Source organism: Camelus dromedarius, chromosome 4 (assembly GCF_036321535.1).
Source record: "Camelus dromedarius isolate mCamDro1 chromosome 4, mCamDro1.pat, whole genome shotgun sequence".
Classification (NCBI taxonomy): domain Eukaryota; kingdom Metazoa; phylum Chordata; class Mammalia; order Artiodactyla; family Camelidae; genus Camelus; species Camelus dromedarius.
In genome coordinates this window covers 91,955,126-91,970,888 of record NC_087439.1, presented here as the reverse complement: position 1 = coordinate 91,970,888, position 15,763 = coordinate 91,955,126, and the positions used below count along the sequence as shown (strand labels likewise).

Sequence of the window (15,763 nt, the reverse complement as noted above, 5' to 3'; positions counted from 1 at the left end):
TAAAAAGTGAAAAGTAGGAAGGCATTTAAAAATAATAGCCGCTTTCTTTCTTTTTAGTTTTCCTATGTGAATGTGTGCGTGTGTATGTATGTATATATATATAGTTTTATTTTCTCATTCAGTTCTTAAATCTCCTGCAATTTATGTGAGGGAGGGAGCATGACGGAGGGCTTTACTTCGTTTTCCTAAGTGGAGAGCCAATTGTTTCAACACCTGTTATTGAATAGCCCATTCTTTTCCCACTGATTTGAAAATGATATTTCTCATATACTAAATTCCCATATGAAGGAGATCTGTTTTTATTATTTTCTGTCCTGTTCCACTAACTGGTTTGTTTATTCCTGAACCCACACTACATTATTTAATATTAATGCTTTATAGAATGCCTTGATATTTACAAGTAAATAGTCTTTTATCAGATGGAATAAGCATTTTGTTTTCTTATTTCATGTGTTATCATGAATATTAAACTTCACCCAATGCCTTTGAGACATCTAACTGAAACGATCACATTTTTCTTGTTGAAGCTACCTGTGATATGAACGTATTTTTAAAATTACCCTTGCAATCTTAACGTAAATTTCAAATGTTATAATTGCACTCCACTTCTTAATGTTTCAAGATTCTTACAGCTATATTCATTAGGCTGATAAAATTTTTTTCTGATGTTATTTTTATCTTATTTTGTCATCAGAATCATAATGACTTTAGAGAATGAATGTGATATAATTTTTGACAATATGTTTGAATTATTTTTATAACATTGAAAAATTGTATAACATTAAAGAATTAATCCCTAAATACCTAGCATTTTAGTATTGGGGGGGGCTAGGCAGGGTTATTAACTTTCTAAATGTCTTTATAATTCATCATTTTCTGTTTATTTTTTCAAATTTGTAGAAAAGCATTTCCTTCATTGAGTTTAAATTTTTCAACTTTTTAATTTTTTATTCTATAAGTTTCAGCTGTACAGCATTAGAGTTCAACCTCTGTGTACGCTAGAGAGTGATCACCACCACGAGTTTCGTTACTCCCCAGCACCATACAGTTGACCCCACCAACCTCCTTCCCCTCTGGTAACCACTAGTCTGCTCTCTGCATCTGTGAGTTTGTTTCTTGAGTTTTTAAGGATTTTAAATGGATGTATCAGCATCTCTTATGGTTTTTAGCTGTGGCCATCATCTCTATTTCTCCTCGTTTCTCTATCACTGGCTTCCATATCTGGGTGTCTTATTAGTCAACTCCCCGGTCCACTCATCCAACTCTCTGCACTGCTGCAGCTGAGATTTACCTTTCCCTGCAATGCTCCTTATTTAGTCCATTCTGATTTTCATTTCGTTACATCCATGGTGGCCCAGTGCAGATTCTCATATCTCAGTGAAAAAGTGTAAGATCCTTTTTTCTAACTTCTCCCTATACTTCACAGGGGTCCATTTCTGAAGACAGGATACCAAGGAAATTACCAACAGGAAGCGTGTATTATGTTTTCACTCTTTCCAAATCCAAATAGGGTCAAGGAAATTATGGTTTCCGAACCTCCGAGGCATTTCTTAGGCCCCTGCGGCCCTGCTCTGGCCTGGTCTCCCTACGTTAGCGTCCCCAGAGGCTGCGCTTTCTTGACTATGGGAAGAAGTCCGAGTTGTAATCGCTATCTCCCCAGCCCCCCACAGTGGTTGTAGAACCCTGCAACCAGGGTTCAAGCCCCTATTCCCTGCCCTGTTAGCCTTGCCCTAGTTTGCTCTCAAACCAGAAATGGACACCTGACAATTTTTGCAACAACACCTGTCAAGGTACCTTCAACTCCCAGGACCTGCATTTCGGCCTGACACGCTTCACCTCTCCCCTCCCACTCCGCCAAGTCCCACCCGTAGACCAAGGACTCTGTCTGTTCCCCCCCACAGGCTGAAAACATGTTTTTCTTAGAAATCTCACAAGGACTGTGTCTGGACCCATTGGGAGGTGAGGATTTCCAGTTTGCGCTGGGCCTTCAGTAGGACTCAGCCCCCCTCCCCTCCGCTCTTCCCCACAGCAGTCATCCAGACAGCCACCAGCCTCATGGGTCCTGCCACTCTCAGCAGCCCGTCTCCTCCTCCCTTGTTTAGAAAACACAGAGGAATGCGGTCCATCCACCCTGAACTCCTCTCACACCTATTTTATCCTCCCCTTTTTTCCTGTGCTTCAGGGTGGGCAGGGAAGTGAGCCCCTGGGCACTTCATTGAACATCTCTAGGCCCAGAGGTGTACTGGAGCCAGCCATTGGATTTTCAGGAATTTTATGAGCTGGTTGTTAAATATAGCCATAATTAGAAATTAGATTTATACACATTCACAATTAAATTATATTACAAACAAAAGTAATACACAAAAGTTGTCATTGCCTGATTATTTTACTACAGTTTACTATTATCTGTGTTCTTGAGGCCGTCCATGTCTAGTATATCTCTGAGGTGGAAATCCTACATGGCGACGTGCTACTGTGGATCTTCCCAACTGCAGCTTCAACATCCCATTGGCAGTTTGAAAGCAACCCTGGTGGGAGTATTCACACCTTGGAAACCAACAAATACTACAAACTAGGGCTTGAATATTATTTCATTGAGTGTCTAGACCATCTTTTCTTTCTTTTTTAAAAATTTTTTTCTTAAGTTGAAGTCCTATCAGTTACAAGTGTCAGTTTCTGGTGTACAGCACAATTAGACGATCTTTTCTTAAGAAAGTGAAGGGAAAATGCTAAAAATGCAGATTAAACTTAAACACATGTAATGTCTGTAGGCTTTACATTATGAATAGCTCCAAAATAGAGAGAATGTTCTTCCAATATTTGAAAACTATTATCAAATTCAGCAATGATGTTACTCATGTCACTGAGGAATGGATGAAGTTCTGACCTATTCCTTTCACTTTTTCCTTACAAAAATAGTGTATATTTAATTATTTGTAAATAGTGTGCTACTCCCCTTTATATCAGCAAAATATATTATAAACTTTAAGTGTGTATATGTGTGTGTGTGTGTGTGTGTGTGTATATATATATATATATATATATATATATATATATATATATAGTCCAGAGAGCCAGTTGCTAAACATTTACCAAACCACTAAGCCTCAGTTTCCTCATCTGCAAAGTGGGTCAGCAACACCTACCTCCAGAGTGCTTGCGTGAACGTTAGAAAACACACAAATCCAAAGCACTCAGCAGACGGTCTGGCCCATCATCAACACTCACATGTCTGTTAATCACCCCACCTGCCCAATCCTGGCCAGCTCAGAGGAGGATTGGGAGCCCTTGCAACTCCTTCACTTGGGGGCCTTCTTCTCCACTATAAAGGTCTACCTCTTCTCTTGATTCTATGACCTCCAAGTCAATGTCACATTAATCACCCTACTATTTCTTTATCGTCATGTTTCCCTCTCTCTGGACCACTTCCCTGTGACCTAAAAACATGCCAACATCTATCTTCTCTAGGCTAAAAAACCCCAAAAAGTTCTTCCCTGATCTTGAGCTACCATCCCCACTATGTCTGGGCCTCCTCTGTGAACCTTCTAGACAGAAAAGCCAGCCATGAGATCTCTTTTCCCTCAGTTCCCATCCACCTCTTACCCTATTCCAATCTGCCCTCCACAGTGAATTTCACCTCTCAAAAATCTCCACTGACCCATTTGCTGGACCCAAGACTTCTGCTGTGGCCGCATCTGATTCAGTCTCTTCCTGAAATTGCTCCTGTCCTCCAGAATGGCATTTTCTCCAGGGTTTCCTTGTATCTGTGGTTCCTTCCTTCCCCACCATCTAGTCACCAATACATTCTGCCCTTGGTCAATCCCCTCTAGTTGTTGGATTTCAGCTCATATCTTGTGAAAATAGTTCCTGTGGTCTGTGTGGCAGGGTGTCCAGAAAACATCCATTTCCTCCCTCTTTCTTCCTATGAGATGCTCCCCTGGCACATGGCCCAAGGGTCTAGGGGAGACTGAACTCATCCCTGGGCTCCAGGAGAGAGCCCAATCAGGGTAATGATATTCTAGCCCTTGCCAGTGGTTGGTTCAGGAATGGACAGGTGTGGACAAGATTATTCCATGACCCTCAGTATCTAGTATCCCCATCTTCAGAATTACAGCTGGGCAAATAGATCTCCAGGAAAAAAAAAAAAGAGGTATATTGTAGCCTCCCATTTATCTGGGTATGCCCACATTTTATCCAACAGGACCTGAGCAGAAACTATTAGCAAACAGCAGTGTGCCCTTCGGATGAAGGAGCAGGTCTTCCCTTTGCTTGAAGTCACCTTGGACTTAACAGTAAAACTCAGCTTATAACTTTTTCTCCTTTAATCATTCACATTCCAGGTTGGGGGTCCTGTCTTGATTTTTTAAAGTATCACCAACCCCTGGTGACACGGCTCCAATAACCTTGAGGCATTTTACTTTCCGCCTCCAATCAAGTGATCATGAATACTGAGAGTTCTAGGGAGTTGGGATTCACCCCCACCTCCCCCCCCAGCCCCATCGTCACGTTCTTAATTGGCCCTACAATTCTCCCGATGTCTACAGCAGCCCCCGAGTCCAGCCTCTCCTCAGGTAAGTCTGTCCCCGTACTGTGCGCCGTCACTCACGTCAAGACCCTGCTTAAGCCCTCTGAGAGCCCCAGCACCTGCAGAGCCCACGTAGAGCTGGGCGAGGCCTGGGATCAGCAGGCTGCGGAAGGCCTGACTTTCAGGGGAACCCAGAGCGCCCTGTCCAATGGTGTCCAGTATGAACAGGGGCCAGCCTCCAAACGCTCCCTGCCCCCAGGCCTTGGAGCCTTTGCTCCTCCCGTTCCCACGGCAGGAACGCCTTCCCTTCCCTGATTACAAGGTGACTCGCCATTCATCTCTGAACATCTGTCGCAAAGGCCAGCTCCTTTATGGCCTTCTCCCAAATTCGAGCAATGATTCCTTCCATTCGTCATTCATGCAAACATTTATTGAGAGCCATTATTAGCCAGGCACTGTAATTACAAAGATAACACACCTACTCTACCTTTGAGTCTGCAGGTGAGGAGGCAGACATATAAACATAACGAGTTCAAAAAGTTTTATTGTTATTCTTTTCATCTTTTCTCCTGGTTGTAAAAAGAAGGCACACACACTATAAAACATTACAAAAATATAAAAAACAAGTCCCTGTGACATCACTCTTATTAATACTTTGGTATATAATTATCCAGGTTGTATTTAATGAAATTGGGTTTCAAACAGTTTTGCCTAATTTATTTTGGACATCTGTCCACACGTAAAGGCAGCTGGATCTCACTCTTTGACAGCTGCAGGGTGTGCAAGTGTAGGGGTGTACCACAGTGGACTCAACTCCCTGGTAATGGAAGTTTTGGTGGTTTCCAATTTTCCTCTATTATCAACAATGCTGTGTGAAAATCCTTGTCTCCACATCTGTGTGCATTTGCATGAGTGTCTCTGAAGGATAAAATCCTAGAGGCAGATTTCCAGAGGTGAAGGATATGAAATGTTAACAGCTAGCCCCAGACTGCTGTCCAAGAAGTTGGGTCAATTTATACTCTTAGCAAAAGTGTCCAAGCAGCCTTGGTAAGATAGATTGTAAGATACGAGATAAATTATTATGGCACTTCCATTCATCATCAAGGCACACAGAGGAGGCTGGACATTCTTGGCCTGGAGAGTCAGGAAAAGCAGCCAAGAAGAGGCAGCTCTTTAATGTGGGTTTTATAGAGTTTTCGAGGAAGAGGCATTTGGGTGGGATGTTCCAGGCAGAGGAAACAGCAGGTCCTGGGGCCCTGAAAAGGCATGGCAGTATTTGAAGAACTGTGCACAGGGTGGGCAAGACTACAGCCGGGATCACAGCCAGATTATAAAAGGTCGGGAAAAGCCAGATAAGACATTCCCAGAGACTTCAGACAGATTTCGACAAGAGCACTTGGCACTGCAGCTGTGGACTGAAAACAGGGTCCCGCTAACTTTGGGTTTCAAACCTAGGCCCCTGCCCAAGGCGTCTGTCACAGGTCTGCAAGTGACGCAGCCAATGAATGGCGAGGACTCATCCCACCAGACTAACCCTTCCCTCCTCTCAACACGGAGATTCTCCAGGCCTTAATCTGGCATCACCAGAACTGAGTGGAATCAATGTTAAGTCACGAAGCAAGGGCCAAACCACTTTCAGGACTGGACATACGATTCTGGTGTTGAAGTTACAATGAGTGGTCAGCCTGTCCCTGAAAATGCCAGATGACAGCAGTAGGGATTCAGGCATTAGGAGGCCACCATGATTCATAGTTGGTGGAAAGACAATAGACTTTGTCTCCAAGTAGCATCACAGAGAAGTGGAAAGAGAGGGCTGCTAGGGGCCAGAGGAGGCTGGGCTGTGTCACCAAGGACTATGTCTCTGGGCAAACTCCTGAAACAAAACAAAGTTCCACAAGAGGCTGGCTCCTACCTGGAGTGGTAGGGGCCCCAACAGCTCATATACCATGTGCAGAGACCTCTCGGTGAGCCAGGCCCTTGCTAAACACTTCAGACATGTGACTCCATTTAATACTCATGGCAATCACATTGTTGGTCCCATTGTGCAGATGAGAAAACTGAGGCACAGACAGTTAGCAGGTAAGTAAGTAGAGGAGGTAGAATCTGAAGTTAGGTAACTTTATTTACTGCACTCTACTGCTGTGGTCGACAGAGGATTCAGAGGCCTCTCCTGATCTCTCTCTCTCTGCAGGTGTGCTCTGCAGAGAGGAGAATGACAGCGCCCAGCCAATGGTAATATCTCCATAGATCTTCAATGACTGTATGAACTCATAAAGGAATGGAAGTGCCCAGAAGGTCTCCAAGACTGTGCGTTGGAGTTTCCTTCCCAACTCCCAGCCATTGTCAATGCTGCAAATACCAATTCAGATTCAGGGTGAGCCACCAAGTCTCCCTCCTCCGGCCCTATTATGCCCTTGTTTATGCACAGGTGTTTAAGATGCAAATACGGAAGTAGTTGTTCAAGTAACTCCACCGTGGTTTGGGGTAGGGAGGAATTCTTTAAGAAAGTTTGGATCCAGAGTCAATCTGGGAGCCTGGTACCAGCAAACCTGTTTGAATCTGAAACCAGGATTGAATGCATTTACCATTTAGTTGTCTTTCTGTTTTGTTTTTAACTTGCAGACTGCACACAGACACACTCTCATTTTCCTACAATCTCACACGATTAAGCTGTGGCTGTTTCGCTTGTCCTGAGAAAGACCATGAGAGAGTCACTGACTGGGAGCTTTTGTTAGGCAGGGTGCAGGGAGAGAGGGGTTGTCCTGCACAGGAAGGAGGCGCCTACCTTGGCTTCAAAAAAGTCCTTGGCACCTTTGACGCCCTCCAGGGCAACATCGATCTCAGAAAGCTTGGCCAGGGCCATCAGCCCGCTGTCCTCCTGCAGCTCCCCTGCAGCGGCCTTGTGGAATATGAGCAGAAACTACAGGGGAAGGTTGGTTAGAGTCAGAGTCAATGTCACTGATTTACAGCAGTCCCCTCCGGCCCAAGCTAAAGCCATTATTGCCAAGCCTATTAAAAAGGGTGTATATATGCGTGTGTGACAAAATATTTTTTTCTTATTGCATTGTCAAAAATGAAAACATGTGCATTTTCCCACAAGGATGTAGGGAAATGGGGACCTTCACTTCTAGCTGATGGGAGCATAACTTGAGTCCAACTTTTTGGGGACACTTTGGAAATATTTACCAAAAATAAAATGCTTTTATCCTTCCAACCATTGACTCCACTGCTAGGAATCTATCCCTCAGAAACATTTACACAATAGTTTAAGAAGCATTGTCTGTAAAAGCTAAAAATTGGCAACATCCTAGTTTATAGCCATGAAAGAAAAAAAAATCCAGTAGACCTGCATATACTATTTTTTAAACTAAATAATTTAATATTTATGACTTTTTTTAACCCATTCCTATTTTCCATTTGTGTCCCATTTTTGCATTAGTTTGTTTACCTTTTTTGTTGTTTTCTAAGAGATCTTTATAGAACTTAGTATGTTTCCAACACTTTGGTACTGTTTGTTAATTTTGTTTATGGTAACATGTTTTAAAAAATTATCAATCTTTTTATCTTCTCTCACCAGTGTTATGCTTAGAAAAACCTTTCTTGCCACCAAGGTTATAGAAACAATTGTCTGTGTTTTTGTCTACTGTATTTTTTTTCAAACATGTAAATATTTAATCCCTGAAATTTATTCTGATCTGTCATGTAAAGTTGATCATTAACCTTATTTTCTTCCAAATGGTTAGTTAATAATCCCCACATTATTTATTGAATAATCCATCCTCTTCCTCCAGATTCAAAATGTGACCCGAATGAATTTGTCTTTAAAGCCAACTTGTACTAAGACCTCCGCAGAATAAACTTTTCCTCTGCAGAATAATTAATAAGTAAATAAAGAGGCCAATCCGAAAGAGCAGTCCCTGCCCCATCCCCCCCCGTCCTCCCCCAAAGCAGTTTTATTTCTCTTCCTTGAAAATTTCTTGTGAATTTTACTTGTCCAACAACGGCTATCCAACTTCTAGAATTTCTTTTTCCATTTAGAAAGCGTAGAAATTGATGTATTCCAAGTCATCCCAGAAAGAGGTAGGTTTTCAAATACCTAAAATAGGTGTGCCTAAAAGGAAATTTCAGGTTTTCCAGGTTATTTTCATGACCATCTCCTTGGCTTCCCCAAGAGGGAAGAACGTTACCTAAAGTAGAGTGAGAGGTAAGACAACTTCAACAGGATTTGCAAATTCCAACTTGGGTGTCTTATTGCCAAGGATCTTAATCTCTAGAGGGAAGCGGGTTTCATTGAGTGAAAAGTCTCAGCTTCCACCACCACCACCAAAAAATGCCTTGCCTACAAGCCTTTCTTTGTCATTCTTCCTTCAGGGGTCCTAATTCCACAGTGGACATCGCCAAATACAAAGCAAGCAGTGAAGCAAGCTGTTCAAGGATTTTCAGCTTTGCGGAGGCTGCTGTAGTCAGCTTGGCTCCACGGAAAGTGTTCATCCACCTGCAGCTTCAAACTCTCTCACTAGAGGCCAGCAAAGACTCAGTTTGCTGCAGATTATTGGAGCCAGAACACTGGCTCCAAAGCCTTGGAAATCAAGCCTGTGGAAGGAGGTGAGGCCCCCAAGAATAGGTTGTGGGACAAGGGGGTGGGGGACAGTAGTGGTGAGCGTCCCATGGAGAGACTGAATCAGCCAAGACTTCAGCGCTGCAAACATGAGCTGTGAGCCATGGACAGAGGGGAGGAGTGAAATACTCATCCATCCCTCAGTACCCTACCCATCCTTAAAGCAGCTGGTTACAGAAGCCACCCCCCTCCCCAGTGCTCCATAAGGCAAACACAAAACAGTAGCCCCTCCATACCAGGGAGGCAGCTTAGGAAAGATGGAGCGCTGCCCCCTGCCTAGCAGCCATCCAAGTGACTTTAGAGGAGGGTGGGTCTCTTCACCCCTGAAACTCATTTTTCTCACATCTGCAGCGGAGATGACAATGTTAGTGTTTACTGAAGGGCTTAAAGTATTCCTCAGGGGTCTTTTCCCCAGAGCAGATCCTGGGCCTCTGAGCTCACTCTCACTCTGCCAGCTCAGCAGATGAACACCAGCAGCCCCGTCATAACTTAGGGGTCCTCCCACCCCAGCCAGTTAAAGAAGAAGAAGAAAAAAAATCCAGCTCAATCTGAGAGTGTTCAGCCTTACATAAAGCATGCCAGACTTTCCCATTTAATTTATTACAATCACCAACCCCTGAGTGACAATTTCTCTAACTGCCCAGCCTTGTTTGTCTTCCTATTTATAGTTCACAAAGACTGGTATGTTGTGGAGAATTGGAAAGTGTCCTAGCTGTGACTCTGAGCAAAGAGGGGGGCAGGGAAGGAGAAGCAGAAAACAAAGAAACAGGCTAACACAGCCAAAAAGCAGTTTCAGACACAATCTATCAAATGCTTCTGATACATTTAAGGAAATGTTTAACTTCATGGCTCTGATTAGTGATGCAAACGCTTGCCTATATTAGTTAGAGCTCTGAGATGGCAAGTGACAGAAACACACTTGTTGGCTTAAGCCAAAAGGAGGTATACATTATATAAAAAGGATGTGTCAAAAACCCAAGGGCAAAATACAGTGGACTGGAAGAGGACTGGAACTGGGAGAAGCAACATTCTCAGGATTGAAAGCAACATTTCCTCTCTAGCTCTCATGTCTGGACCCCATGGTAGAAAATGGCCACCCTTCATTGTGTTATTCTTTCGGGAACAGCCACCTGCAGAGCCAATTTGCAGTATCTCAGCCCCAATTTCAAATTCCCAGATAGATAATCTAATTGACCTAGTTGGGTCAGAGGTCCATCCATGGTCCAATCAAACATGACCAGGCAGGGGTACAACCCAGCACAGGCAGGACTGCCAGGGACCCACCCTAGGGAGGATGAAGTGGGAGGACAGAATGGGACTCACAGTCCCCAGTACTGACAGATTATCTAGTAACCCCCTCACCCAGCCTTTGCACAAAACCACCACACATCTGGCCTTGGAGCTTCTGCTTTGAGACAGATGTAGTGGAGTTAGTGAGGACCACAAGAAAAAGAGAGAAGGATATTAAGGCAGACTTGCTGTCTGCCTCCAAAGGAGAATGAGGTGGAATCCAACCTGGATCACTTGAGCTCTGGAGATAGAACAGCTAATTGTGGTCCATCCTTTTGACTTCTACATGTCTGTACATGTCTGTGAACTGTATATGCAAGCAATCATCTTTTACAGAAGTTTGGAAATCTGCTTTCGTGCCTGCTTTTTACATTGTCAGCACTTGTTCTTTGTTCATCACTGTGCCCCATCACCATTTTTAATGGTTCCATGTATGCCATTTCTAAAATGCCCCTAATGCGCAGATATTATCTGCACAATTGGAAAAGGAATGGTTTAAAGGGAGATCAAGTCCCTTGTACTTTGGGGAAAAGTAGCAAAATAGTGCTTAATGGAGACATACCTACTGTATCAAAGAGCTTTTATTTAGATGTGACTTGCTTCAGTTGAGTTAATCCAAAGAAAAGAAAGGGAATACAAACTCGCCAAGCACCTACTAAGTGCCAGGTTGTGAGGAAGGAACTGTAGAAGTGAGCAATTTTGTCCGCCTGGCAACTCCTGCTGCATGTGATGATGGTGGTGGAGCTGCTGACTGTGGTGCCCTATGGCACATGACCTGGACCTAGCCAATCACAGTACCCTGGATGCAATGATTGGTCTAGGAGATGGGCATGTTTCCCTGACAGGGCCAATCAGAAGCCTTCTTCTGCAACTGGTATGGACTCTGGGATAAAGAAGCCCTCTATCCCTTGGGGCAAGGTAGCCTGGAGATGCTGGCAGCCATCTTGGCAGGTACCAGGGACAACACCCTATTTGGAAAGAAAAGATGGACATGGAAAAAGCACAGTCAAGACATGGCAAGGGAAAGACCCTGGATTACTTGTGTCTAAAGCACTTTCCCTTCTTCATCTCCCAGGTATGTGAGTCAATAGTTGTCTGTTCTTTTCTCCTCTAAATTAGTTGGCATCTTGTTTCCTTCACTTGCAAACAATCCTAGCTGATAGAGGCATGGAAAACTTGATTCTTAAAAGAGTCCTGAGCAAAAGCTATTAATACCCCTATTTTAAGGACAAAAAAAAAAAAAAAAAACCAAAAAACAAAAACTGAAGCTGAGAAGTAAAATAACTTGCTCCAGTTATGCAGTTCTGTGTGGAAGATGGAGGTTGGCCTGTCAGCCTCTTTTCATCACATAAACACAGCATTGGCCCACTAGTGGCTTATAACACCCTGGGAACCAGCAGAGTGAAATACTAAAAGCAGGAGGTTGGGCTGCAGAGTATTAATGGCAAATGTATCTATGCATCCAAATCCTGTATCTCTGGGTACAACTGCTAGGGACGGGACCACAGTGGGGGTGCTGAACTGATAAAGGATTGAATGTGAATGTCACTGAAGTTCTGCAGGCAGGTTGGGGACCCGCAACAAAACCCTTCGAAGATCCTCTGATGTCCACCATCTGTGCTAAATGGCCAAAACCGGCAGCTAACCAAGCATCTTGGATACAGAAAGGGGCACATTTGAGTGGCTCCTGGGTAAAACAAGGCGGCGGGGTGGATTTTGTCTTAGCTCCGTTGGTAACCTGCAGAGACTTCTAAGCACCCTCAATTTCTGTTCCCCAGAGGTCACAACTTTGCCATGGAAGTTCTTTACCCAACATTGCCTCCAAAGCTTCGCCAAGGCAAAATCCTTTACCTTCTATACCCCAGGGGTACTTGGATTAGAAAGAGCCAATGCCCAGCACAATGTATGAATGATATGAAGAAACCAAATGAGAGACAAAGGAGCCAGAGAGGCAGTTGCGAAGTTGAGTGCGGTCAATGATGGTAGGAGGCTGAAACCCAGCCCAGCACCAAGCTGGTGCCTAGCTTCAGGCACTAACCTCTTTTGTCTTCTAGCTCCTTAGCTCTGAAATGAGAAGGTTGGTACCAGATTATCCTGAGGGTTATACCCAACACAGGTTTTCCGTGTAATCTATCTCCATATCTGCCAGTTCAGGAAAGGAAGACATGGGAGATTCCTGGTTTGATGCGCAGACAGTGAGAGGCAAAGCCAGCTGGGGAAGGGGCTCTTGGCTGCCGGGTGAGCTACAGAGACCCTCCCAGGAAGACCATCCAAGGGCCCTAACTGGCCTGGACAGAAGACCAGTACTTGGCCAAAGTTCTTACCCTCAGAAACCAGGATGCCAGCAATCTACCATTTCTAGAATAACCAAGGTTAAACACCAGGAAACAAGGACCGTCCTCTCTACTCTCATCTTCCGAGGGCCCCAGATGAGACCCAATTGAAAACGAATCCACGGCAGCTGGGCTAATGTCCAAGCCTTTAACCGGATGGTGTCACCAAAGTTATTCCAATACCAGGTCACACTTACATATCTAAAGGCCTTTCAGTAAAACTCATGAGACATAGAATTCCCTTCCTGTGGGGCTGCATTTTTGCCATGGAAGAAACCGAATGGCCTTATTCTCCGAAAAAAAAGGCCAAGGTTTTCACCCATTGGGGGATCAGCCTGTCAATTTACATACACTCTTCCAGGAAACATCTCTACGTACACAATTTTGCCCACAATTTCAGGGGTTCAAAGACCAAAAAGCCCATTCATGGACCTGTTTGGAGCAGGAGGTCCGTAGGCACAGAATAAGACTCTTTGTATATTTGCTTTTTTCCCCACTATTTTAAAATTCTTATTATAAAAATTAACAATTTAAATATATATTTTTAATTATAAAATTATTTTAAAAAACCACAAAAACTCTGCACCCACAAACATCCACTATGAATATTTTGGTGAACATCCCTCCAGATTTCTCAATACTTACTATTTTACCCAAATGAGGTTATCCTAACCACGCTGACTTTCAGTCTGCTTGCTGAGCATTTTCCCATGCCAGCACTGCGGTTCACTAGCTCCTTAAAGCTATTTTAAAAAGCAGGACTCTAGGTTAATATATCAAGCAGCACTCTAGAGAGGCCAAAACCATTTGCACTCCAGGGGACTGTACATCTGTTGGTCCTCTCTGGGCTCTCCCCTGGCAGGGGCTCAGGGCTGAGGATGCATGCAGGTACCTCACGGAAGCTGAGTTTGCCATCAAAGTCCTCATCCACCTCCTTGATCATGCTCTTCAGGCCCAGGTGGGTCTGGGGGGCCCCCAGCTTCTCCATCATCAGCTTCAGCTCCATCAGGTCGATGAAGCCATCCCTTCCCGAGTCGTAGCTGTGGAGTCAAAGGCAGGGTGCTGCTGAGGGATAACCATGGCCAGGACAAAAGGACACTTGTCAATCTACCAAAGGTGTCGTTCTTTTGAACTTATTTACTGAAAAATGACTCAAATGCCTTCTGCTCTGCAGTGCCCACCTGGGTCACCGCATCATAGGGTCCTGTCTCTCCACCAGTGCCTTTGGGCTCTGCACGACATGACTCAAAGTGGATCTTGCACTGCACAAGTGTTTTCACATCTTTTATCTCCTTAATTTTCTTGAGGATGAAAAACAGGCCTGTTTACCTTCACTTTTCCCAGTTTCCTGCCGCTAGACAACAGAACAGCTGCAGAGGGCACTGGAGCAAATGACAGTTCTAGAAGCCTTCCCTCGGTCATCGGCACCTGGGTCTCTGCCACCCCCTTCTCCACCAACCCTTCCTCTGGTCCTCTGGTCCCTTGTATTTGGAAGCAGCTTCCTGCCCTGGCGCTCAGCTGTGATCAGGCCTGGCCCTGGAGCTCTGGTCTCATGCTTTGCCCTCTGGCTCACTATCTAGTCTCCAGGTCCGAAAGGTCACACCTGTGTGAGACACAGATGAGTAGGGTCCCCATTCTGCCCTCTTGGCTAAGTTTTGATACAGAGCCAGCATCTCTGTGGGCTCTCCCCCCCACCCCCGCCTCCCAGCCACCTGCCTAGAAACAAACCCAGCCTCCCCACGGCGGGAATCTTGGCCCCGCCTACTACTCCCGGTGGCTGGGTCCATCCTGTCCCGTGGGAGCCTGCTTCCGCCTTCTGCCCTTCCGCCCGTCCACCCCTTCCCCACTCCTCTACACACTGTGGCTGTCAGAGTTTTCTCACAGACTCCCTGGCTCTTCTCCCATCAAGTCCATCCTATTTTCCGCTTCCCAGAGATCTCTTGTTGCTCAGGTATGAACATCATGTTTAAAAAACAAATCCGTTCATGATAGCCAAAAGGCAGAAATAACCCAACTGTCCACTGACAGATAAACGGACAAACAAAATAAAGTCTATCCATAGAATGAGATATGACATATTTACACAATACACTACTCACAATTAAAAACAAAATGAAATTCTAACACATGCTACAACATGGATGAACCTTGACATTATGATAAGGTTGAAATAAGCCAGACACAAGAGGTCAAATGCTGCATAATTCCCCTTATTTGAAGTATCTAGAATTCATAGAGATGGAAAGTAGAACAGTAGTTACCAGGGACCAGGGGAAGGGCAGGTAGGAGTTGCTGTTTAATGGGTTTCAATTTGGGGTGAGGAAAAGGACAGTGGTGATGGTTATACGAGAATGTGAGCGTACGTCGAACTGTACACCTAAATAAGATGGTAAATGACATGTGTTAAAAATGAAGTTAAACACAGTTAAAAATGAAACAAACAAACAAAACAGGCTTCTTCCCTATCTATCACCCCCACCCCCAACTCAACAAAAAACCTCACCATTGTTGGGAACCACACCACCACTCGCCAAGAAATGTAGCGTGTGGGCAACCAGAAATCTAACTCTGTGGGCTGGTGGTATTTTGTGGCCCATGTGGTCGTGCTGAGAATGAGGTCCCCCAGAGTGAACTGCTCCAGCCACAGTGGCTGACTCATGCCATCCCTCCCACCCAGAATGCACCCCTGCCTCTTGCTCCTCGGTGGCCGTTTCTGTGCCCTAGAGTTTGGGGAGCTGCCCCATTCCTCTCTGATCTCCATCAGCACCCACTGTCTGTCCTTTGGTCCTCAGCAGACGCCACGTCCTTAAGGCAGCTCTGTGCCCCCATTGGGCTCCCACTGCCTCCTTGCCTGGATCACATTGCAAGATACTAAAGGCCACAGACAAGACCTCTGGATGCCTGATGGTGAGCCGTGAGGAGCCTGAAGGACAAGACAGTGTTCCAGGTGTGGAAAGGAGAGAGGTGCTTCTGGGTTTCTAGGAAGTGGGCAGAGTA

The 15,763-nt window shown here is 44.8% G+C and overlaps 1 protein-coding gene across 3 annotated transcripts in view; it reads right to left on the bottom strand.

Moving 5' to 3' along the window:
• EFHD1 (EF-hand domain family member D1) overlaps positions 1–15,763 on the bottom strand; it is a 51,834-nt gene that overhangs the window by 17,509 nt on the left and 18,562 nt on the right. For all 3 annotated transcript variants that reach the window (XR_010380725.1, XM_010999007.3, XM_031452422.2), the window contains exons 2-3: positions 13,659–13,806; positions 7,311–7,445 (exon numbers count right to left, since the gene is read on the bottom strand). Coding sequence is in view for 2 of the 3 variants with exons in the window: in XM_031452422.2 (XP_031308282.1) it covers positions 7,311–7,445; positions 13,659–13,806 (283 nt within the window). In the remaining variant the exon portion in view is untranslated. The remainder of the gene's footprint in view (positions 1–7,310; positions 7,446–13,658; positions 13,807–15,763) is intronic.